General features: G+C 42.2%; 1 protein-coding gene across 1 annotated transcript in view; it reads right to left on the bottom strand.

Annotated features, from left to right (window-relative positions):
- The window catches only part of SPTB (spectrin beta, erythrocytic), a 280750-nt gene that overhangs the window by 170362 nt on the left and 85985 nt on the right, over positions 1-24403 (bottom strand). The window contains exons 2-4 of the mRNA XM_086937103.1: positions 23785-23979; positions 6802-6953; positions 925-1098 (exon numbers count right to left, since the gene is read on the bottom strand). Of these exons, the coding sequence (XP_086793229.1) occupies positions 925-1098; positions 6802-6953; positions 23785-23932 (474 nt within the window). The 5' untranslated portion in view covers positions 23933-23979. The remainder of the gene's footprint in view (positions 1-924; positions 1099-6801; positions 6954-23784; positions 23980-24403) is intronic.

Raw genomic sequence — 24403 nt, forward strand, 5'->3', positions numbered from 1 at the left:
CCTGGATTCTGTGAGTATCAAGATAGTTTCTACTCCTTTTTTAGTCATGGTATGTTTCATATGCCCACAATTTTCACCTTGCTGTTCAATTTCCTTTTATTAAGTAGCTGGACCACATGTAGCAAATTCACTCCCTGCTATATTGAATCCTAAGACCAGTGGAGCCAGAGCACATTTCATATATGTCTTGAGAAATGTCTCCCCACCCACTCACAATTTCAACATGGCTTACACTGAAAGCGTATGAGAAATGCAAATCTTGCAGCATCTAGACACTCAGTCAGCTAGTGAGCACTTTATAAATGCCTTCAGTCTGTCAGTCTTGCATGGAACCTGAGCGTAGGTGAGTACTGCGCTTGGGCAGGAGCTATTCGTAGGCGGGAGCTGATTTTGAGCAGAAGCCAGTTTCGGGCAGAAGTGGATCTTGAGTGGGAACTGACCTTGGGTGGGAGCTGGTTTTGAGAGGGAGATACCCTTCGGGGGTTGGGTGGGGATGAGCTGATTGTGAGTAGAATCTGTTCATGGGCAGAAGTAGATCGTGTTTGGGAGCTGGTTGTGGGCAGGAGATGATCTTGAGTGGGAACAGATCTTGGGTGATAATTTATGTTGGACAGGATTTGACAGAGGGAGAGCACACGCTATTCAACCGTATCATTTAAAATGAAGTTAAACTGCTGCTAATGAACACAATTTTGCTTTAAGGCTCGAGTACTCTATTAGCCAGCCACATTTGGCCACATCTGCTGTACCCATGTAAAGTAATGACTTTCTATGATCATGTGTATTTATATTTAGTGGATGGCATGGTCTCTTTGGGGGTCTCCAGCCAGAAATATGGCCTAAATAACTTTTGTTCTGGTGAAGAGCTTGATATCATATAAGCGTAGAATATCACATTATGTCATGCAGCACGTGCGCACCTACCTGGAACCGAAGAATTATGGTCCAGATAAGACCAAGCACCAGTCTGTGATTTCCATCGACAATGTCATGGGAGCCCATGTTTTCAAGGTGAACTCTTTGCTCTCTCAAAAACTGGAGTGCTTTGTCAACATTTTCTAAGCAATGAATGCGCATCCTTCCTTTTGTTGGTTTGGGCTGAAAAACAAATCACTGAAATTGATTAATCATATTCATGTTTATCTGCACACTGCATACCCATGATTGAAGATGTATACTGATACAGGCTCCCTTCCTAACCACTCTATCCGCTCATGTTCACCTTTATACTTCCTCAGCTCACACAGTGATCCCTTTATCACCTGCTAGCAATCAGGGATTCATTTTCAGGCTGGATTCCTGCGGTCAGCGGCCAATTTGCCTTTCCATCAGAGCATCTCCAGGTGAAATCACCCCCTCCTAGAAGTGTGCAATAGAGTAATTTTCTCCTCCAGATTAAAGCCACTCTGTGCAAGTCTGATACTAGAGGGATTGGACATTGATTGGACCAACCCCTGAATCTTATTGATCCTGGATTTCAGATAGAAAGTCATTCTGAATTTAAGAAGGGGAATGTCCAAGAAAGTAGAGCTATATTTAGAACAGGGCACAAAATCATAGTTTTTCAAGTTTATCCTGTTTGGGGGAGAAGACAGAATTTCAATTTGTTTTTAAATCTCTGAAGAATGTCCATTGTGCAGATCAGGGTGGGCAGAGCTCCATAGGTTGACACCTGGTCTTGACTATATGAACACAGAGACTGGGCATTGGCAGACGTGAGGGCATCACAAGACAGGTGGGCAGTACATGGGGATGCGGCCTGTTGCCACACACCATCAGGAGCACCTAGACTAGAGAGATGCTTTTTCCTTTAACTTCATTGGGTGCGTTTCACTCTTCTTTCTGACTTGCTGGAGAGGTGGAGGGAAGGTTAGGAATGCCGAGCTGTGAGGGGGAAACAACAAAGGGAAACCACTGCACTCACTTGGGAAATCACTGAAAGAGACTCGCTCACCCGGCATTTTTCATGTTACAAATAACTTTGTCACCGTTTGACAAGTCTACACAAAACTTTCCAAAAGAAAAGTTTAGGTCCAGTGTTCCAAATTCCATCCAGATCCCTCAAACTGGGTCTTCAAGCTGGAAGGTGGGCCCCCAAGGGGGAGCTCAAATAATCAGGGGGGTTTGGTGGTCGTGGTGGTGCCAGGCTGTGGCCAAAAGAAGCATTATGCTGATAACAGTGCTTTGTTTTCAGGGGTGGGGGGCGAGCAGCAGTAATTCACTCTGTATTTGGCTAACACTAACATATTTTGCCATTTATATCCTGGCAGGGAGAAGGTGCTAGAAGGAAGGGACCCCAAATATTCTTCAAATCCCACATTTCGAGGTGAGGGCCCAATTATTATTTTTCCCCAGGAGGGGAGCGCAGCATTAAAAAGTTTGAAGATCACAGCTCAGGATGGTGAAATAAAGGGTGGATCAAAAATACAGCATTACCTGTTTTAACTCCAATAGGAATCTTTGCTCTCAGCAACAGAAAAAAAACACTGAATGGAATTACATCAAACTTGGCATGAAATCAGAACAGAAGGTAGAGGTGTTGCTCAGTTTGTGTAGTTTCAGAGAAATTGGTGTTACAAAATGTGCCTGGTGGCATGAATGTTAGTGATATCTTGACTCCTAAGGCATAATTTAGAGTTAGTTTAGTAGATGGGTTTCTCAGTCACAAATGTGGTGAATATCCTGTCTGCCTAATTACAAAGGCATTATGGGGCATACTATCAAGGGGGTTTATCTCCGCTTTTTTGGCTTTAAAAGCCAAGAAAGCGGAGATAAAATTATCTCCCTATTACCTAGCTGTCGCTAACACCAGTTAGCGACAGCTAGTAGGAGATAGCGACCATCTTGGGACCCACTTTGCATGTCAGTGATATTTATCACTAATGACATGCAAAGTGGGCGTGCCAAGATGTTAGCGACTGGAAACAGTCGCTAACATCGCTATCTCCTATTACCAACTTTTGGAGATATTCACGCTAAGCGCGAATATCTCCAAAAGCTAACACCTGCCCTGAGCAGTTCTTAGTCATGTTATCCAATGGTAGGTGGATAACATGGCTAAGAGCATTAGCTCTGTAATGCATGAATATCGCGGACTTTTCAGCGATATTCATGCATTGCGGCCGATTTTTATCGCATTTGCGATAAACCTTGGTAATACCAAGGTTTATCTGCGATAAAAATCGCCGCAGGTCGGCGATACATTTTTGTCTCTAACCAAGCAATAGCGATAATTATCGCTATTGCTTGGTAATATGCCCCTATATTCAATGGCACTTGTAATATGGGGAATGGGATATTTGTCATGTTTGTGACGGAGTAACCCTTCCACGGAACTCTAAATCACACCCATAGTCCATTAACAGTTGCTTCACTAGGGTTAATCAGTCCACTGACAGTCCCTGAAGTACAGACTCAGATAATAAAAATGCCCTCCCACTGGACAAGGTAGCTTTTTTCTCCAATTGTTGTTTTTGGATAGAGGGTCAAAATCTGGGTCTACAAACCTGAAGGTAGAGATTGGCTGGTCAAGAGACAAAATGTTCTCTTGCTTTGTCAACACAGGATGTGGAGCACAGTCCCTGCATCCTGAAAAACTTTAGAGGGCACATAAGAGGGAAGGGCGGGCACACCATGACCCCTAGGCCAAAGTGGTGCGGTCACGACCACCCAAAGTTCAAAAATAAAATGAAGGCTGGGGTCCAAGATCTCTACACAGAATTTGCTAACTCGCGATCTTAAGTTTGCGAATCCAGTATGTGCCACGCGCTGGATCCCCTGTTGTAGTTTGCAGACTCTGTACAGAGTTATTGATCTACGAAAGTTGTGGACCCATGATATTCCCCTGTTGTAATTTGTGGATTCTGCATGAATTTCGGGAACTGTACTTATCAGTTGAGGGCGTTGAGTTAAGTCCCCCAACCAGTGACACATTATGTCATCATTAAATTTGAGGTTTAGGGATGAGCTTGAGTCAGACTGGGTTTAGGGGGTACTGATAGTGAAGTCATAGGTTTTTGTAAACATATTGGACCCTGAAAGTCTAGCACCGAGGGCCCAGCTTCCTCTAAGGCCTGTGAACATGGAACGTTTTGTGGAGAGGAGGCTGCTACCTTTACTCACTGCTGCATTTTGCTGAGCACAGCTGGAATGGGCCAGGCGCGGTGGGTTGGCCACAGAACCTAGTATTAGGCAGTGAGCAAGAGGGGGGCGGCCGCAGAGAATGGCCATTCACCAGGCCCTGCCATCAGCCCTCCCCCACCCCTCTGCATATCATATTCCCAGTATTATTAACATTTCTATGAGTTTTTCATGGGCCAACATGTTGCTTTTCAGACACTTCACAGTGATGATTTGATACACTGCAAATCTTCACTATTAGGTTCAAGCAAAGCAGTTAGATACGAACAGTCATCATGGTCAAGAAGATTCTTTCTTGATTTGCATAAATCCAGTTCAGGTGACAACAGAAACTGCATTCCTTTAGCCTGTCCATTTCCTTACCTGTTGTAGCACATAGTGACCCTCCCTAGGTTCTGCATTTTATGGAATTACCAGCACAAAAGGTGATCGGTTGAGTAACTAACTAACAGCAGTTAAGATTATTTTGAGCATACCATTCACCTATTTTCTGATTTTCTCATCCAGGTGCCTTTGGTGAGACAGTCATTCCCTGGTGTGGTGATGCAGGTCACTGTGCCATTGTAGCAGGATGCACCTCACAGATGCAGCTGAAAAGACTGAAGCCAGTCTGGGGTTTCATCTTTTCTCTTTCAGAGAAGACTTGGTCTAGGAGTTTGGGCTGCACGGGTCACATTGGGGCAGGACCAAGCCAAATTTACATGCAGTTGGTCTCCATTTGTAGTGACAAAGTGAGACAGAATGACAATACTTCCTCAAAGCAAATAACAAGTGGGTAAAATTAAGGCAAACGCTTTCACTATCAATGACCATTGGGACCATCCAGGTTTTTCTTGCGGTTGTGATCAGACACCCAAGTCACCTCAACCCCTCTTTATTAAATGCATTATATCCCTTGGGGCTGTGGGGGAGAAATGACATCATGGAACTCTGGGGTGACATCCAGGTAGATTTCCTAAGCCCAAAAGGCTATACTTACTACCATGAATGAATTGAAAACAGACAGGTATTGCCCAGCCCCTCCTTTGGATTTTGTGTGTATTCAAGAGTGTGTGGTCTTTAACCTCCAATGGACTCGCCGCAGAAGGGCTTACAATTGTAGGCTATAAATAATGGACCTCCCCAGGTCTCAACACACAAGTTTTGGTATATTCCTATATTTTGTATTTATCATCTTCTTAACTAATATAAGTCACATGTATTAGAATTATCACCACAATAATATATTACACAGACCCCAAACATTGTTGGGGGACCCTCATCAATTAGTCTAGAGCTCCCTATTTGCCTGGTAGCATTATACTCATATGCCCTCTGTAGCAGAGTCCATAATACCCTGCATCCCTGCTGTGGGACAGTGGGTCTTTGTTCAAATGCACCGAGAGAAGAGCAGGTACCCCAGCATCGAGTTCCTCGTTCACGCCTCCTTATTCAGGGAGACATTATACACCTATAGCATTTCTGTGGAGTTAGTGGGATCATGTTATCCTTTTTTTAACCATCCAGGCATACACAATGTTTTCATTTAAAGCAAAGGCATTAGTATATGTTCATTTTAGGCTTAGGAGTGATCTGAATGTGCATTTACTGCCCCATGGAAGCACCCGAGAGCCGGCATATCACTGCTAGAATTGCCATGCCAAAGTCAGGTGCAGAGGATGGACAATCTAGCTGCCATATCTGGCTCATATCTATCTTCTAATCTAGCTACCATATCTGGGTCAGGCTCCATATCTATCTACTAACTAGAGACCTTAGAGATAGCAAGATTTTTTCAGCAGTGTAGTCATTTTCGGTACCAAAATATTTTACAATCAATTTAAAGATTAGGTTGACGTCAATACAAAAATACAGCTCTGATTCAACTTTGTTTTTACCTTCTGCACATGTAAATCTAATCAATACCCCTTCCATGGACTATGATCTATCTAGCTCAAAGTCTCATGAGCACATTTTCATAAAACTATAGAAATAAATTGAACAATAGAAATAAAATGTAACAAATTAATTTTTTGGAGGGCTGACTCACTGCCTCAGAGACTCACCAGATTTATTTTAGCAATTGAGTCCTTTTTTGTAAGCAATATCTGGGTTACCATACCTTTTCTGTTTTTTTGTAGGCAATGTTGTGCTAGTGTACCAACAATAAAGACAATGTTGTAAAGGAGGTACCTACAGAACATTTATTTTAAATAGACATATATTTTTGAGCTGCTTAAAATATATTACTACACAGTTAAGGTTCTCTTAGAGAAGACCAGATTTCTCCAGGTTGGAGCCCTCATTCTGCATGCTAAAAGTCATCCTCTGGGTGACAGTGTGTGACTTGTCAGTTTATGATTCTGTACAGTTGTTTAGGGCAAGTTCTGATCAGGTGGTTAACTTGTTCACCATGGAATCAGGATATATGAATTCTAAAGTTGAGTTCTTATTGAACAACATATGTGATTGTGATCAATAACCTTATTACTCTCTGCTTCGTTTCTCGTGCCGGCCAGCATTGGGGGGCATTGGAACAGGCCATCCACAAGTGTTTAAGCAATAGCCAAGGACCCGGGCATTCACTTTTTAAAGCTAAAAAGGTAACACTGGTAAGATGGATGAAAATAATGGAGTCTGTGGTGACCAACATAGGTTCTAAGAAAGAAAAGCTAATCGTACCAGCCGTTCTCCCGACAGAACCTCCAGCAGTTTGATGAGCATCCGTCCATCTCGGAGGTCCAGATAGAGGTCTGAAATCCGACAGCTCACACGGGCTAGATGGGAGTTCACCCATTTTGTAAAGGTCTTCTTCTGCACGGCTTCACGCTCATCTGGAAGTTACAGAGGAGTCAATTACATGAATGATAAATCATAGTGGTATCCATAAACAAATTCATCTAATACATTGGTAGATACTTTAAAAAAGTTAAACTGCATAGTACAATTCTCCTCATACAGTGCACTGTACGCCTTATGTCTCTTTATTAACCACATACAGGCAAATATTCCCTTTCTTGAGTTCACTTTAATAATAATTGCTCTTAATCAGTACTTGGCTCCTTTTTTCCAAGCAGAAATTTTTTTCTGGTTGAATGCAGAGCCTGAATCCTTCCATCTGTCGTTATTCACTCACGTCCTCTATTATGATGCGAGCAGGAGAACCAGCTTTATAGAGCCCTTAAATGAACATATAAGTAAAAGGCTGAGAAGGAGGCTGGTCTTCCCTGAATAGTTTAACATTGTCAAAGCCAATAGAAGATCCAAAGGCAAGATCTATTGTCTATGCCAAAGTTTGTTTAAATAGGTGCTTTTTAAACTTCTGCAGTCTCCTCTAATTTTTCATAAGCACAAAACAAAAGTGTAAACATCATAGCGGCAATAATTAATTCTTACTGGAGACACTGTTGCAGAGGATACTACTATAAAAGCAAAAATAGCAAGTACTGTGGAGCAGAACTACGGGCTACCAAATAGGTGCAAATGGCTATTGTCACATGATCTTTTCATGTAAGGAATGTTTTGTTGACTTTTCACGTAAGGAATATTTTCTTCAAGCAAAGACATTGGGAGGAGAAGAAGTACATACAGAGATGATAAACATAATAAAATGGTACAGTTTAGAAGAAGGAAAACCCATTTAGACCAAACACAAAGAACAAGGGGGCATATTACCAAGCAATAGCGATAATTATCGCTATTGCTTGGTTAGAGACAAAAATTTACCGCTGCGCTGCGGCGATTTTTACCGCAAATAAACCTTGGTATTACCAAGGTTTATCGCAAATGCGATAAAAATCGCCTCAATGCATGAATATCGCTGAAAAGTCAGCGACATTCATGCATTACCGAGCTAATGCTCTTAGCCATGTTATCCACCTCCCATTGGATAACATGGCTAAGAACTGCTCAGGGCAGGTGTTAGCTTTTGGAGATATTCGCGCTTAGCGCGAATATCTCTAAAAGTGGTAATAGGAGATAGCGATGTTAGCGACTGTTTTCAGTCGCTAACATCTTGGCACGCCCACTTTGCATATCATTAGTGATAAATATCACTGACATGCAAAGTGGGACCCAAGATGGTCGCTATCTCCTACTAGCTGTCGCTAACTGGTGTTAGCGACAGCTAGGTAATAGGGAGATAATTTTATCTCCGCTTTCTTGGCTTTTAAAGCCAAAAAAGCGGAGATAAACACCCTTGATAATAGCAAATTCTGTGTAGAGATCTTGGACCCCAGCCTTCATTTTATTTTTGAACTTTGGGTGGTCGTGACCGCACCACTTTGGCCTAGGGGTCATGGTGTGCCCGCCCTTCCCTCTTATGTGCCCTCTAAAGTTTTTCAGGATGCAGGGACTGTGCTCCACATCCTGTGTTGACAAAGCAAGAGAACATTTTGTCTCTTGACCAGCCAATCTCTACCTTCAGGTTTGTAGACCCAGATTTTGACCCTCTATCCAAAAACAACAATTGGAGAAAAAAGCTACCTTGTCCAGTGGGAGGGCATTTTTATTATCTGAGTCTGTACTTCAGGGACTGTCAGTGGACTGATTAACCCTAGTGAAGCAACTGTTAATGGACTATGGGTGTGATTTAGAGTTCCGTGGAAGGGTTACTCCGTCACAAACATGACAAATATCCCATTCCCCATATTACAAGTGCCATTGAATATAGGGGCATATTACCAAGCAATAGCGATAATTATCGCTATTGCTTGGTTAGAGACAAAAATGTATCGCCGACCTGCCGCGATTTTTATCGCAGATAAACCTTGGTATTACCAAGGTTTATCGCAAATGCGATAAAAATCGGCCGCAATGCATGAATATCGCTGAAAAGTCCGCGATATTCATGCATTACCGAGCTAATGCTCTTAGCCATGTTATCCACCTCCCATTGGATAACATGGCTAAGAACTGCTCAGGGCAGGTGTTAGCTTTTGGAGATATTCGCGCTTAGCGCGAATATCTCCAAAAGTGGTAATAGGAGATAGCGATGTTAGCGACTGTTTTCAGTCGCTAACATCTTGGCACGCCCACTTTGCATATCATTAGTGATAAATATCACTGACATGCAAAGTGGGGCCCAAGATGGTCGCTATCTCCTACTAGCTGTCGCTAACTGGTGTTAGCGACAGCTAGGTAATAGGGAGATAATTTTATCTCCGCTTTCTTGGCTTTTAAAGCCAAAAAAGCGGAGATAAACCCCCTTGATAATATGCCCCATGATTCACAAAGATTTTGCTTTGACTTAATCTTGTAGTCCTCCTGGCTTACTCCTGAATTCCAGAGTAAAATAGCTATACTCCTGGCTTACAACTAGATAGTGCTTAACTTTTAAAAATATAAGTACCAGGGCCCAAGGTATTCCACTGCAGCTGGCACCACCCACAGCTCCTGCCACTGCTGCTGGATGGCAGAGCTCGCATTTCCCACTAACCATCACACTTGAACAAGTCTTGTCACTATTACAGGTCGCCCCAAGCAGATGGCATGGCCTGGACATGCAAGTTAATTATTTTTTAATACACCAAATTGCTAAACATTCGTGATGCGCTAAGAAAGTGCGCTGAGAGGGCCACCGTGTAGCGTATTCTCATAAACAGGTACAAACAAGTACAAACACTGGCACAAATTAAGCACTACATCTAGCCAGTAGCACCAAAAGAGTAAGTCACACCTACTTATGGCAAACCCATGCGAATTGGTTCAGAAGGGTTCAATTCACAAAGAGGCCGATTCACCAAAACATATATGTGTATGAGAACTAGTACTTGGATTTCTGTGAAACCCTTTCTCTTCAAGACAGGGTGAGGTTACCTTTCTGCCAAAATGTCTGCTAGCAATGAAAATAAGGGCCCTGTTTATCAATTTCTGTCAATTTTGAAAAAGTTTCAGATCAGAAAAACTAGATTAGGCTTCAAATATCACGAGCAATAACGAGTTATCTATAGACTTCCAGAATTTGTTGACCTTTCTTCCCAAATATCTAGTTTGCAAATAGTGTCTTTGTCATGATAATATTATAAACAGAAGTTGATTTTTCTATTGCACTGCAATTCTGCCATTTTTATGTTTTACCATTATCAAATACTTGATACTGAATTTACAAATCTGCAGAAGGATGGAAGGCTGAGATGGCTTGCTGGCATGAGAACTCCTGATCTGCTGTTCACCGCATTCTTCAACTCCAGGTGTTCAACTCACTGAGCTAACCGTAGCATGTGATTGTAGAGATAAGTAGTATCCGCTTCAAATAATTATGTACAATAGCTGGCTGTCTAGATGAGGGTAATCTCAATTCAAAGCCATATGATGTAGCAGCGCATACTGGTAACAGAGGAGGTTGTTACAGTTTCACAAGTAGAGAACTCACAGGCATTGGCGAACATTTGGGGATAATGTTTGTTTTCTGATGCAAATAGAATATACAAATGTTATCTTTTATAGCTGACTACCCCATCATTTATAACCAGGACCAGCAATGATGATATGTCAATAGAACGCTCAATACTTGAATGTGATGATGGTCTTAATTTTTTATACAATGTTCGTAAACCTAGGACTACTCCTTCAAATCCTGTGCTCTACTCCACATATCAAACATGGCAACGTGCACTTCGTCTACTGCGAACTGTTTACTTTCTAAAGCTCCAATCTGGAAAAATGAAAGCATTTGTATTAATGGACAAGCACTTTCCTGGCCTGAATGGAGCTCAAAGGGAAGCTTAATCTTAGATCAGCTTATAGTAGGTGGTGAACTGAAATCTTGTGAGCTTCTCTGTGAAGAATTTGATCTTCCTTTACATCAGGGTTCGGGATATTTACAACTTCAGCATTCTTTGAAGAGATGCCTTGGACTTCCCCCTTGGACATTACAAACTTCGCCGATTCTGACTTCTCTTTGTACTTGGGGTCGACATAACGGTGTCATGTCGAGTTTATATATAACTCTGATTAACCATTCATACTCACAGCCACTTCTTACTACTCTCCTTGATAAATGGCAGGAACAGCTTCATATCACCATAGACAAAGATACCTGGCCAGATATTTTGGAAGCCCTAGATAAGGGCACTGGTGAAGCACGAATGAAGTTCTGTCTTTTTAAAACTTTACATGATTGGCATTGGACTCCCTTAAAGTTGCAACAAGCTGGATTATCATCGCATTCCAGGTGTTGGAGATGTTCTGGAGCTAATTGTGACCTTTTACATATAATTTGTGAATGACACTTTATAAAACAATTTTGGTTACAAATAGGAGCTACATTACTAGAAACTATTCCTCTTACACTCCCTCTTACACCTACCACTATTTTGTTACATTACCTTAGAAGCTTTCCTGCTATTTCCCAACTTCAGGGTCAACTTTTACACACTGCACTTTCTACTAATAAACTATGTGTTTTAAGATTATAGCAATCACCTAACCCTCCCTCCAAAGAGGATTGGATGGTTGCGATGATACAGACAGCATCATATGAATAGGTAATATATAAGATGCAAGACCAAGATCAAATATTCCAGCAAGTGTGGACCCCCTTTCTTCGAGATTCCTATTTGCCACATATTGATTTCTGATTTACTCTGTTGTTTTGTATTTTGCATTCTGTGAAATTGTCTATCTTTAAACTCCAGTAAAAAATGATGACAAAAAAAATGATGAGATGTAATTTTGTAGTGACAGCCGTATCTTCTTGCCTCCTAAAATGGGATCAGTGCTATTGACTCCTGAACCCACAATAAAGTTCAATGTGGATTACAACACTACGTCTACAAGCACCTGAGTACCTTCGATCAACCCCAACATATCTAGTGACTGAAACCTTCATGACTGAAGACACGCAACAAAAATATTCTGAACTTATTCGGCAATAACACAATCCTCTCTGAAGCATCTATTTCCTGTAGAATCCTCTTTTAGTCATGTTGAGACACTCAGAGACCCAAAAGCTATTTAGAAAAACACCAGAAAACTCATTTGTTCAAACTTTCCTTTGATCTAACCTTGCTTCCCCTTTACTCATCCTATCTCCTATCTGGCTCTTTCTTCTTCCATCTCTTTTGGCTACTCCTCTTTTTAACTTCTCACTTTCTCTTCCACCTCCACTTCCTTTGACACTTCAACATGCTGCCTCCACAAGGCGGTATTCACCCCTGTGTCTCCCTTCTGAGGGATCTCTCCCTAGGTATGTTATTAACTTCAAATTCTTCTTCCGGCTGCTTCCAACCTCATACCTTGAAACTTTGTTCTCTTCTTTTCACTGCTATGTCTCCCTCATCGATTATTCACAATAATCTGCTGGCTGCTGTACTACTAAGGTGTGTTGAACTCCAATGTATTGGTTGTTAGTCTTTACAATATTCCTTGCAAAGGACGCCAGGCATTTCAGCCTGTTGTGTCTGACATCTTCTGGTTGAGCACTGCTCTATAAAAATGGAAAAATAATTACAATAAAAATACAATTAGTGCTCACCAGCAGCTCTATTTGTTACGCATTCTATTCTAGTCTATGCTATTCTATTGGGCATATTCTATTCTATAGGAAATGTTTTATTAAACTTGAACTCATTCTGTTTTCAAATACATTATACAAATAAACCCCCTAGTACATGTGCCGACCGGTCATCTAACACCTATGACAAAAGCGTTCTTTAATCAGACTCTGGCTGGTCACATTGATATACACAGATGTTTTTGCATTAACCGGGTATGACGGCATGCAGCTGATTATGCAACGGAAATAAGTTCACTTCCTGTGTTTGGACATTGCTGCATTGAGCAAGTAACTAACACCTGCTCCTGTCCAGCTTTCATCACCACCATAAATACACTCCATGTGTAGCTGGCAAGTCCCAGCACAGACACACAGGGCCAGCAGATGCTATAATTAGCTCTTACTTAAGAGAAGCCTTTGGAACAAATGCATGAGATAAAAGAGCATTATAAACGTGTTTCCATTGATGGCATCCAGGGTCATAATATTAACAAATAATCTGTCTTTATTTGTATTAAAACAAATAAAGGCATTTATTTTTTTATAATGTATTTATTAGTATTGCATTAATAATATTAATTATGATGAATATTTACCAAAATAAGTCTATTATAAGGACGAATTAGCCTTAGCAAAACCCAGGCACTCCCATTTTAGCTGTTGTACTTTCTCTTCCCTTTTCAGGACACCCCTATTTTCAGAAAACAATAGTTTACTTTGAGTTTCTCTACCAGAGATTCCTCAAAGCAGACCATCTTTAACCTCTCTTCTACTTTGGAGTCCTTCATTTTGCTACTTTATCACATCTCCCTACCTGACTCGCTTTTAGGCAGGTGATGTTGGTGTTGCTGTTGACTATCCTTCGAGATAGGCTAAGCATGACTGCAGGACGAAGTGCGAGAGAGCTTGAAAGACCACCCCACTTGAAGGACAACTACTTTAACCAGTGAGGAGGAGAGTGATGACCCACATGATTTCCCCTTCTTCCCACCTCTTAAACATCACCTGACAATTTTATAATATACTTGATAAATTTCAAAAGTTTTGAGAACAATTGTAAACTGGGTTTTAAAATTTAGGAACTCAAATGGAGTCAAAGAAAGATACACCCGATTGGCTGCGACAAGTGCCATTGATGAAGCTGGTCATCTAGGTGTTGGTGTGCACTGTTCTGTTGAGGTATGTACTGTTAAAACTGATTGGAACAAGATTCATAATTTCAATAAAACAAATGGGAAACCCCTGCTGATTATCTTGATCGCTTGAAAGATATGTTTGATTGACCTTCAGTTATTGTTAATACTATGGAAACCATTCAAGAGGCTGTTGGAGCGGCATTCATTCAATGGTTACTGCCCAAGATACAGGAACAATTAAGAACAATACAAATTTGTTGGAGAATGGAGGGTCTTTAAGAATTGGTTTTAGCTGCAAAATATTGTGTTGCTGTGCGAGAACGAAAGAAAGAATCCACTGAAACTAAAACTGATGTCTTGGAAGGTGCGATCCTTTCAGCTCATTCCTCACTACAGGGCATATTAACAATGGTCAGCGATAATTATCGCTGGTCGTGCTTAGCGATAATAATATTATCTTAGGCTATATCTGGTATTTATCGCCCTGGTAGAGTGTTATTAACAACGCGTTTCTCCAGGGCGATAAAAATTCCAGAGATAGCAAGGTTATCGCCCTTTTGCAGGGAACATCGCTGGTTTTCCAGCGATGTTCCCTGCAAAACGACAATAACCTAGCTGATACGACCCACAGGGTCGTATCAGCATAATCCACCCAATGTTAGGGTAAGTCTGCATTTTAGCAGACGTTAGTTTTTGGAGAAAACAGACGTTTTCTCCAAAAACTAACGTGTGCTAAAATGCTGGGGCAGCCTTGTAAATATCGCGATGTGAACATCAGCGATATTTGCAAGGTTGTCCATCCGGGGTACACCCAGTGACGCCCAATTTGCGTCTCATTAGAGATGCAAAGGGAAGCGTTGGGAAAAGGGTGCTAACATGTGATTACGCATGTTAGCACCCTCTTGTAAATAGGGTGATATTTTTATCTCCTCTTTTTTGGCTTATTAAGCCAAAAAAGCGGAGATAAAGCCCTTGTAAATATGCCCTTACGTTACTGATCCTGTGTTTCTCTCTTTCGGTACAGTTACGGACAGGTATGCCTTCCACTTGAAGCCAACATTACCTACAAACCTGCTGAGGAGACATCCTTTATGCAAATTGATTGTACTGTGTTTTGCACTAGTGATGGTGTCTGTGTGAACTGTACTGGACATACTGTGATAAATAAGGACTCTCGTGAAATTAACCAGTATGTACAATCTTCACGTGTACTTTTCACTATATGGTTCGAACAACACAAAGCCACAGATTGTGTTTATCTGTTGAACTTGTTAAATTAGGGTAATTCCCCTTGAACAAACGTCCCCACTTGCCACAATACCCGTTAGGCATAGGTGGGGATCAGCCCAGTGATTGCTGATTGCTGAAGCGAGAGGTTTCGGTGCCTACAGCAAGCATTTGTAATACTTCCATGTAACACATCAATGCACCTGGTAAAGAAGCCTATTGTTCTGTTCAGAATGTATGTGCCACAGATGCTGTTGTACCGCTGAGTTTTCCTGTTCTATCAAACCATGAAACCATTCTGTCATGTATACCTATGAATGCTGCATGCTTCACTGTTGTAGAGTTATATTTTGTCTCCTTTTTCATTCCCATACACACTGATAGCAAATATATTTACGCTTCCTCGTTTTCTGGGGGCTAACTTGATTGCCACCACCAGGTATAAAGAATCATGTTTGATCTTCTCACCGGCAACCAAGAAAGATCTGGACCTCCTCAGCTTCTCCAAAGTACGGGCACTGTTTCAGTTTGTTGATTGTGTGTCTAGCTCATTGACTGACTGAAATGGCTAAAACAGTGACATCAAGTGTCTCAAGAGAAACTAGAGTTTTGTTTGCAGTATGTTTGACATTTAGGTTACAACATCATGGCAGCAGAAAGACTCATGTCTGCCAATGGCATTGAAAATATCCACTAGCCCCCAGGCCTGTTACTGTCTCCCAGGTATGCCCTTTTTTAGTGATGGAGAGGTAGAGTAGGCAGTGGGTTCTGGGGTATGCTAATATTGTGAAATCATTGTAAGATTTAATCACGAAAGACACCCCTGCTCCTTTGCCTTGGTCAACAGAGGCAGAACAAGCATGTGTATCTCTGAAACAAGCATCGTCCTCTGCACCAACATTAAAACTAAATGATTACACCAAAGCATTTACACTGTGTGGCCAAGAGAGGGAGGGGTTTGCTTTAGGTTTGTTGGTGCAAGGTCAGGACAAACCTAATTGTTTAATATTACTTTGCCCTCCACGTCATGAGGGTGGGGGCGGGGCTGCCATTGTGCCTGCGTACAGCGGGTGCTGCCGCCCATCCGGTGATGCATCTGATGGCACTGTGTTTGGATCACTTCTCTTTACTGCTTTTCTTCATGCTGCAGCTGCGTTGTTGTTGATCACTAAAACTCAGAACCTTTCCATCTCCAGTTTGTCAAGATACAAAATACTTTTACTTTCTGCTTCTCATATTACATTGTTACAATGTCCTGTGTTGAAACCAGCCGGGAAACATAGTTTACAACACACGTGTCTTTACAACGCATTTTTTACATCCCAAGATACATTACAACTCATGACATTACATCGCATAATCCATTACAACGCATTCCCCAAAGTAACGCCCCAGCGGAGTTCGAATAGTAATTGCGTTGTAATGGATTATGTGTTGTCACGACATGCGTTGTAACAACATGCATTGTAATGGATTTTTCGATGGAAAAAATGCGTTGTAATGACACGCATTGTAACGCCTGCGTTGTAAAGTGTCATATTCAAACCAGCCTCTCTTTTCTCAACGGTTCTTGGTGTGCCACTTGATCAACCCTTATATTGACCTCACAGATGCACATTTAACAAATTGTGATCTTGTGCCTTACATTGATAGTTTAATTCTCAGAAATGATAAAGGAATTTTGGTTGCTGGATTTGCTGTCTGCACCATGAAGAACGTTGTGGCTGTGTTTTTGACTTCATTTACATTCTGCTCAAGGAGCTGAACTGACCCAAAATGGTCTGTTTTCAAATGTTGCATCTTTTATCACATTTGGAGCTAAAATGAGCATGTTTAGAGTGATTTCTGTGCTTCCAGGGGGTCAAAACACAAGATTTGGGGTATTGATAAAAGTGAATGGAAATGGCCCATTTGCTCACTTTGAGCCCTCAACTCACTTGTGCTTGCATCTTAGCTGTCCAGAACACTGTAAACATGGAGAAGTGTGGCTCACTGTGGAGAAGTGTGGCTCACTGGTTAGAGGAGGCAGACCCTGATGCAGAGGTCAGACCCGGGACCAAGGTTCAATTCCCGACGCGGCAGGGTCTTGAGCTCAAAATGTCCACGATCTCGATAATTCTCGCCTCGGTGCCTACTTGAACTATGGGTTCACACTCTGGGCAATAGCTTGCTTAATCTCCACTACGGCCCCACCACAATGGGATGCCTGGTCTTCACCTTGGGGATGCCCAGTAGGGGTTATCTCGCAGGGAAAGCCAGGATGGGTTCCCAAAGCAAGCGCTAAGAGACCAGTCGGTGATTTGGCGCTATATAAATCGAATGTAACATAACATGTGCACTGACACACAATATGCCTTTGGAGAGGCCAATGACTTGGAACTCCTGTGGATGCAACACGAGTTTCTCAGTTCAGCAGGAAACCCCTTTTTAAAAATCGTTATTATGTATTTTAATGTATTAAGGTACCTTCTAAGGTTTCTCTCTCACTACTTCCTCCCCCGACCTATGTACTCTTTCCCTTGATTGTCAAGTAGACGCCGTGAATCATTGGCTGTCCACCTCTTGCAACCGGGGGGCCCCCCTTAGGAAAGTCAAGACCTGCCGCCTCCATGACGCCCAAAAATGGTTCACAGATGAGCTGAAAATTCTTAAATTGGATCTTAGGCGTTCCGAACGCCATTGGAGACGCAACTATTGTCCCTTCTTACGAACCAAATATAAGCTTCTTCTGGCTAATTATAAGAAGGCTATCCTGTTAGCCAAAACCACCTACTTTTCGGAGAGAATACCTTTGTCAGCCAATAAACCCAAAGAGATTTTCTCCATAGTTCGCAACTTAGTTGCTTCGGATAGGGTCAACCCTAATCTCATTCCTTCCCATGCTCTCTGTCTGTCTCTGAACGACTTCTTTCTAGAGAAGATCGCGAAGATTAGATCCAATATTCCTTTAGCACCCTCGCCACCTCTTTCTCCTACTGTTACCCTTTCTCTGTCTCTTCCTTCTCTCGATCAGTTTCCACCTATTCCTCTGAACTCTTTTCTGGCGTTACTTCAGAAAGTGAAGTCAGGCTCTCCGGCTGACTGTGCTCCAGCTCGGATTCTGAGAGAACTTTTCACTCACTGCCCGACCCCCCTCTTTCCCTTCTTAACGCCTCTATCTCCTCAGGTTTAGTTCCAGAATATTTTAAATCAGCTATAGTTCGCCCCATCTTAAAAAAGCCTGGCTCAGACCCCTCTCTTCCCTACAACTTCAGACCCATCTCCCTTCTCCCTTACCTGGGGAAGATCTTGGAGAGCCATATTACATCTTGTCTCTCTTCCTTCATTGAAGATAATCATCTCTTGGCCTCTCACCAAGCGGGTTTTCGCCCGGCCCATTCTACCGAGTCAGTGGTCCTGTCCGTTCTAGACGAGCTAAAGAGTAAGGCAGACTCCAACTTACCTCAAGCCTTGGTGCTCCTAGATCTGTCCGCCGCGTTTGACACGGTCGATCATTCCATCCTCCTCGGCCGTGTCTGCGCGGCGGGCTTTCGGGGCACCGCCCTCTCTTGGCTCGCCTCTTTTCTCAAAGATCGGACTCAGGCCGTCTATCTCTCTGGCTATACCGCCCCAACCCACTTGGTTCCTTGCGGGGTCCCCCAAGGTTTTTCCCTGTCCCCTCTTCTTTTTAATCTTTATATCCGTCCCCTTATTCTTTCTTTCCTTGACATGGGGGTCTCCGTATATAACTATGCGGATGACCTCCAGTTAGTTTTTGATCTCTCTTCTCCTCTGCACTCCCTTCCTAAATTCCACTCCACTTTAGTTTTCATCTCGGAGTGGATGAATCGTAACCAACTCAAGCTTAATCTGGACAAGACGGAGTTGGTCCTGACTGGCCCTACCATCTCCCCGTGGTCGGCCGCCTTTTGGCCCTCCATCTTCGGCCCCGCCCATACCGGCTGCCTCCGCAAAGACCTTGGGTATTAAAGTCAGTCGGGACCTCTCCATGCATGCCCAGATTAGCTCAGTTGTTTCTTCCTGTTTCCTCTCTCTCCGGATTATCCAGAAAGTGTCCCGCTTTTTTTCCTCTGATGCCCTCAAACTTATTATTTTGGCAATGATTCTTTCCTGTCTTGACTACGGGAATAGCCTGTATGTGGGCATCCCGGCCTACGGACTACGTCGACTACAGGCTATCCAGAATCAGGCCGCCCGTCTCATTTATCACCTTCCCAAGTCCTCCCACATCACTCCTATTTTGAAATCCCTCCATTGGCTTCCCATCTGCCAGAGATCTCTCTTTAAGATGGGCTGCCTGACCTTCATGGCCCGTACCTGCACCGCCCCGGCCTTCATTAACTCTCGCATTATCCCCTATATTCCCAAACGTGCCCTTCGTTCCTCCAATCAGTTTCTCCTCACTGTTCCGCGGTTCCGTAGATCTAAAACTGGAGGCACTAGATTTTCTGTACTAGCCCCCCGTTTTTGGAACACCCTCCCTCTGGCAATTAGATCTATACCAGTCTACTCTCAATTCCGCAAAGCCCTCAAGACTCATTTGTTTTCCATAGCGTACTCTAGCTGATCTCTTTTGGCAATTCCTACTCTTCAGCTTTTTACCCTCAGCGCCAGGAAGCCGCTTGGTCGCAGTGCGCTTTATTAAGAACTTTCTTCATTTCATTTCATTTCATTTCAAGGTTGCTAATGTCAAATGAATGGCACAGCAATTACTCAGGATGCAGTGTCGGAGGATAATGATTCTGCTGATCAAACTGCTAAAATGGCTGCTTTGTCTCCCACATCTGAACTCACCATGTATCCCAGGATGCTGAACCCCTTATATCACCCTAAATGATCTTGCCAAGCTACAAGAATGTTACCCAGTGAAGCTAGTGCATGACTAGAACAATTATACAAAACAGACCCTGATTGAGTGTGGCATGACAAGCAAGGAAGAGTGGCTTCACTGAAAGTATTGCAAACAACATTTTGCCCTTTTATACGACTATGTTGCCCATGTTAGTCGAGAAGTCATGATTTGTGCTGCAAGTACCCACTGGTCTGCTTCTTGGTTCCTTTCCGTTGCCCAACAGTATTATCATACCTGTGTCACATGCCCCGCTGTCTATCCACCTCAATGGGGTCCTTTTGCCCATATACAAATAGATTGATTTAATTCAGATGTCTCCATTGTGTTCTTGTTTTTACTATGATCTCTATAATTTTGAAAGAAAAAAAAGACTTTCAAAGCAGTTTTAAATAACATGTACACATAAAATCAGGGAACTCAAAGACCTTCAAGTATTTATATACATGAAGTATGATTAATATTAACTCTTATTAGAAAAGCAGGCGTATGCATTCTGAAATAGAAATGAAACACATTGCAACGTGGCTAGAAGGACAGTAGCAGCCCTAAAACCATGCAAAACGTTCAGTTCCTATAAAGAAAACACAACCGCTGCTCCCAATGACAAAAGATCACACCTGAGAGATTGCACATTTTTCTGTTTTCCCAAATTCCTAAAACATTATTTAGATTGCAAAACAAAAAAATAAATCCTATCGAAAATTACGCTCTGGGGGTTTGTAGATTGCAGATGAAAAGCAAAATGATGTCCCTGCTAAATCCCTTCAGTTGCAAGGATGTCATTTACTGACTCTGTCTGGTCCTTACTGCAAACCTCCCAGGAGGGTGGGAGAGATGAGGGGTGGATTTATTATTATGGACCCTACTCACACATCACCCGCCCTCCTGAGTCTCAAGTCTGTCCCTCCCTCCTTGCTTTCAGGAAAGCTGGCAGTGCTGCTGTTTTGCTGAGTCACTCTATGAACAGAGTGTCTTCAAGGGGGATAAATATAATCACTGATCTAAGATCTGGTCTTGACCTCGCCCAAGTCAATATATCACAAAACTAAATAATTAATACTGTATATATCTCTGACAATGAATTCCTGTACCACATAGCACGTTTTTATAAAGTTATGTTTTAAATAACAAACAAAATATATAAGAAGAATCAGAGTGATACTAAGGGAACTTATTTCCTCCCATATATAGAAACTCCCACTTCATGAGCAAAGGACAGAAAAATAACTGGGAAATGGGTCCCTGTGTGGTCTACATGAACCAACACAGGTCATATGTTTGAAAACACACTACAAGCAATTCCTCTTCTACACACATTGGATGAAGACAACTGCCTTATAGCCGACATATCATCTACATTTCATATTTAGTTTCTCTGCTGGTTTTCCCATCAACTCCCAAAACATCAAGATGCTACCATTTAGTGCACACATAAAACATAAATGTCAGGGAGACCCCAAAAAAAGATGATGCATCCCTTAATAGGAGACAACAAATGCAATGAGGTGAGGGGAGGACTAAATCAAAGGATATTCAATAGCACACCAATTAATGGCCTTCGGACAAATATCTACATTTAAGTGAAAAATATACTAGAACAAAAGAAGACAATTTTACTGTAGGTTATGGTGTTTACACTTGGTGCTGAAATCTCTTCTCTTTCTTCATCTTTCAAAAATCATTTGCATCGGTTTAAGATGATACTAAATTGCCAATCCAAGTCATGCAGTGTGAAAATATAAAGTGCAGACCATTGACAGCCTTGTTCAAAATCTATATCAATGTTGTTGAGGGTAAAAATAACTACAATAAGACACTAACTGAGTACAAAGCGGCCATCTTTAGAGCCACAAAAGGAATTCTACACTAGTAAGATAGAGGAGGCAAAGACCTCTACTAGAAAGCTTTTTAAAAGTGTTTCCGCGCTATCCAAGCTCCAACAAGGAAATCTGTTCTCCCCTGATCAAAACTTATGTGATCAAATGGCCTCGTTCTTCCGATCGAAAGACCAAACACTTTACAGGGAACTGGAAGGGTCATGCTCTATTCCCCAAAACCCACTTTTGCAGGATATGGGGGAGGGGTTATTAACCACTAATCCCCTGACCAGCTTTTCGCTACTGACACCGGACTCTGTGAACAATATCCTACTGACCATTCAGTCTGGCTCACCAGATGATCGGTGCCCACCGAACATTATTCACGGTATCGCAAACCAAATCAGATCGCTACTCTCCCCTCCCTTGTAAACACTACCATAAGGCTTGGGGATTTCCCATTAGCTTAGAAAAAAGTGTGCGTTAGGCCCATTCTAAAGAAGCCCTCCCTAGACCGATGGGACATTACAAACTATTAACTTATCTCCTGCTTGCCTCTAGCGGCTATGTTTCTGAACTCCAATAATGTGGTTGACAGCTCACAACATGGCTTCCGCTCTGACCATTCCACTGAGTTTGCATTAGTCATGGCCATGGAGGAAGTCCGCTGGCAAATTGATAGGGGTGGCAGGGCTGTCCAGATCCTACTTGACCTATCTGCCGCGTTCGACACGGTTAATCACTCAGTTCTTACGCAACGGCTGAAGGCAAGTGGGATTCGAGACAGCATGCTGGCCCTCCCCACCTCATTCCTGACAGACAGAGATCACAAGGCCTGCTGGGATAACCTTAAGTCAGACACATTTCACCTCCCTTGCGGAGTCCCACAGGGGTTGGCGCTTTCACCCACACTATTCAACATATATGTGACTCCACTGGCCAAACTAGTCAAAGACTACGGCTTCTCGCTTGTGTTATACGCCGACGACACGCAAATCATATCTTCTATGGAAGACTTGCTGTCGACTAGGTTCCACAGCTGTCTCGACCACATCATACAATGGATGTATCTTAACGATTTGAAACTAAATACACAGAAGATGGAAGTCATGGAGTTCAGCAATGGTTCTCCCATCTGGAACTCTGCTTGGTGCGGGGCAGTTGCAGGAGTCTGTCCACCACCAGTGGCCAAAATGAGAAACCGGGGCGTTGTCTGGGACACATAGCTCAGCTTCTCAGGACAGATCAACTAGATTACCTCGGCCTGCTACTTCACGTTAAAGATAATGCGGAATATCGCAAACTATTCCAACGGTACATCCCTGGACGCTTACTAAGATCAGCTAATCAGGCACTGGTAAATGTCCCGATAATCAAGAAGGCTAAATGGGGAGGTTGATGCCTCTCCTATCTAGCTCCGAAACTTTGGAACAAGCTGCCTCTGCACATCAGATCACAACCTGTTCGGTCAAAATTCCGGGTTTCACCTCACCAGCACCAAGACGCCTCAGCAATCGAGCGCTTTATAAAATTCTTACTTACTTAGTAATATACGCATTTAGTAATTTAGGCTTTAGAGGCACCTACCTCTGGACATCATCAACAAGACATCAGCATAAGAACTAAATGCCGGGTCTTTACAATTGTTTATCAATATGCTTTACAGAACAGTTATCATCAATATTTGACTTGCTGCTGAATGGGTTTATACATATACTTGTATCCTTGTTGAGTCGAGTATTTCTGATCCATTTCTCCACACCGTCTTTCATTATGTTTTGGTTCTCCTAATATCAATCTCCTACTCGTATGTCTACCTTAAATTCTGCTTAATGTTGTATTGTTTTTCTGATTGTGTATTATTCAAGTTGGACAAAAAAAGAAGTTGGGGTCTCAAAATAAATAAAAATACAACAGTAATGCCTGCACTAGTTCATTTTTTAAATGAATTAGATCTGAAATTGAACTTCACCCCATTCACAATAAAATGAGCCATTGCTTGGAATTTGGCACCCAACAATCTGATGCCACTGAACAATCAAAAGGGACAGGTGTTAGATGTAATCCTCTGGTACATGACTGATGCTGGGTATGTAATGTTGGAAACAACACAACAGTAGGTCTGGCACCCAGTACCTGCTAAAGCTTTGATCCGCGACCTCTCAAACAGCCGCGCTGAACTGTTGTCATTGTCTATCTCATCATCCACAATTTCCCAGCGCGTGTTGATGTGGGTATATTGCTGCTGGATCTCCAAGTTATCGAAATCTCTTGGGGTGGTCATCCTCTTTCTCTTTTAGGTCCTGGTGCTGCTGTGATCATGGAGAAGTCCTAGAATTCAAAGATGAGACTCTGTTATAACTGATCTGTGCACATTGTCTTTTGGCATATTTTTGATTCTTCTAATATCATACTGCTACTCATGTGTGTATTTTAAATTATGCTGAATTTTATATTGTTTTTCTGATTATATAGTATTCAAATTTGACAATCAAAACAACTTGAGGAATTAAATAAATACAAACATAGCAGCAGTACATTTCTAATAACTTCTAATAATCTGTATTAACGTGGAGCAGCTTATTTTCCTAGAAAGACATTCTTTCTGATCACAGTTCATGCCCTCCTGGGTGGTGCACATCCAAAATCGTCATAAAGAACCTAACATTGGAATTTCAAAGTGTATCTCTCTAATTAACATTTACGCCATGTAAATGGGGAGATGGCTTCTTTTCATGGATGTCAACTTGTATGA

This window comes from Lissotriton vulgaris, chromosome 9, assembly GCF_964263255.1.
Source record: "Lissotriton vulgaris chromosome 9, aLisVul1.2, whole genome shotgun sequence".
Lineage (NCBI taxonomy): Eukaryota > Metazoa > Chordata > Amphibia > Caudata > Salamandridae > Lissotriton > Lissotriton vulgaris.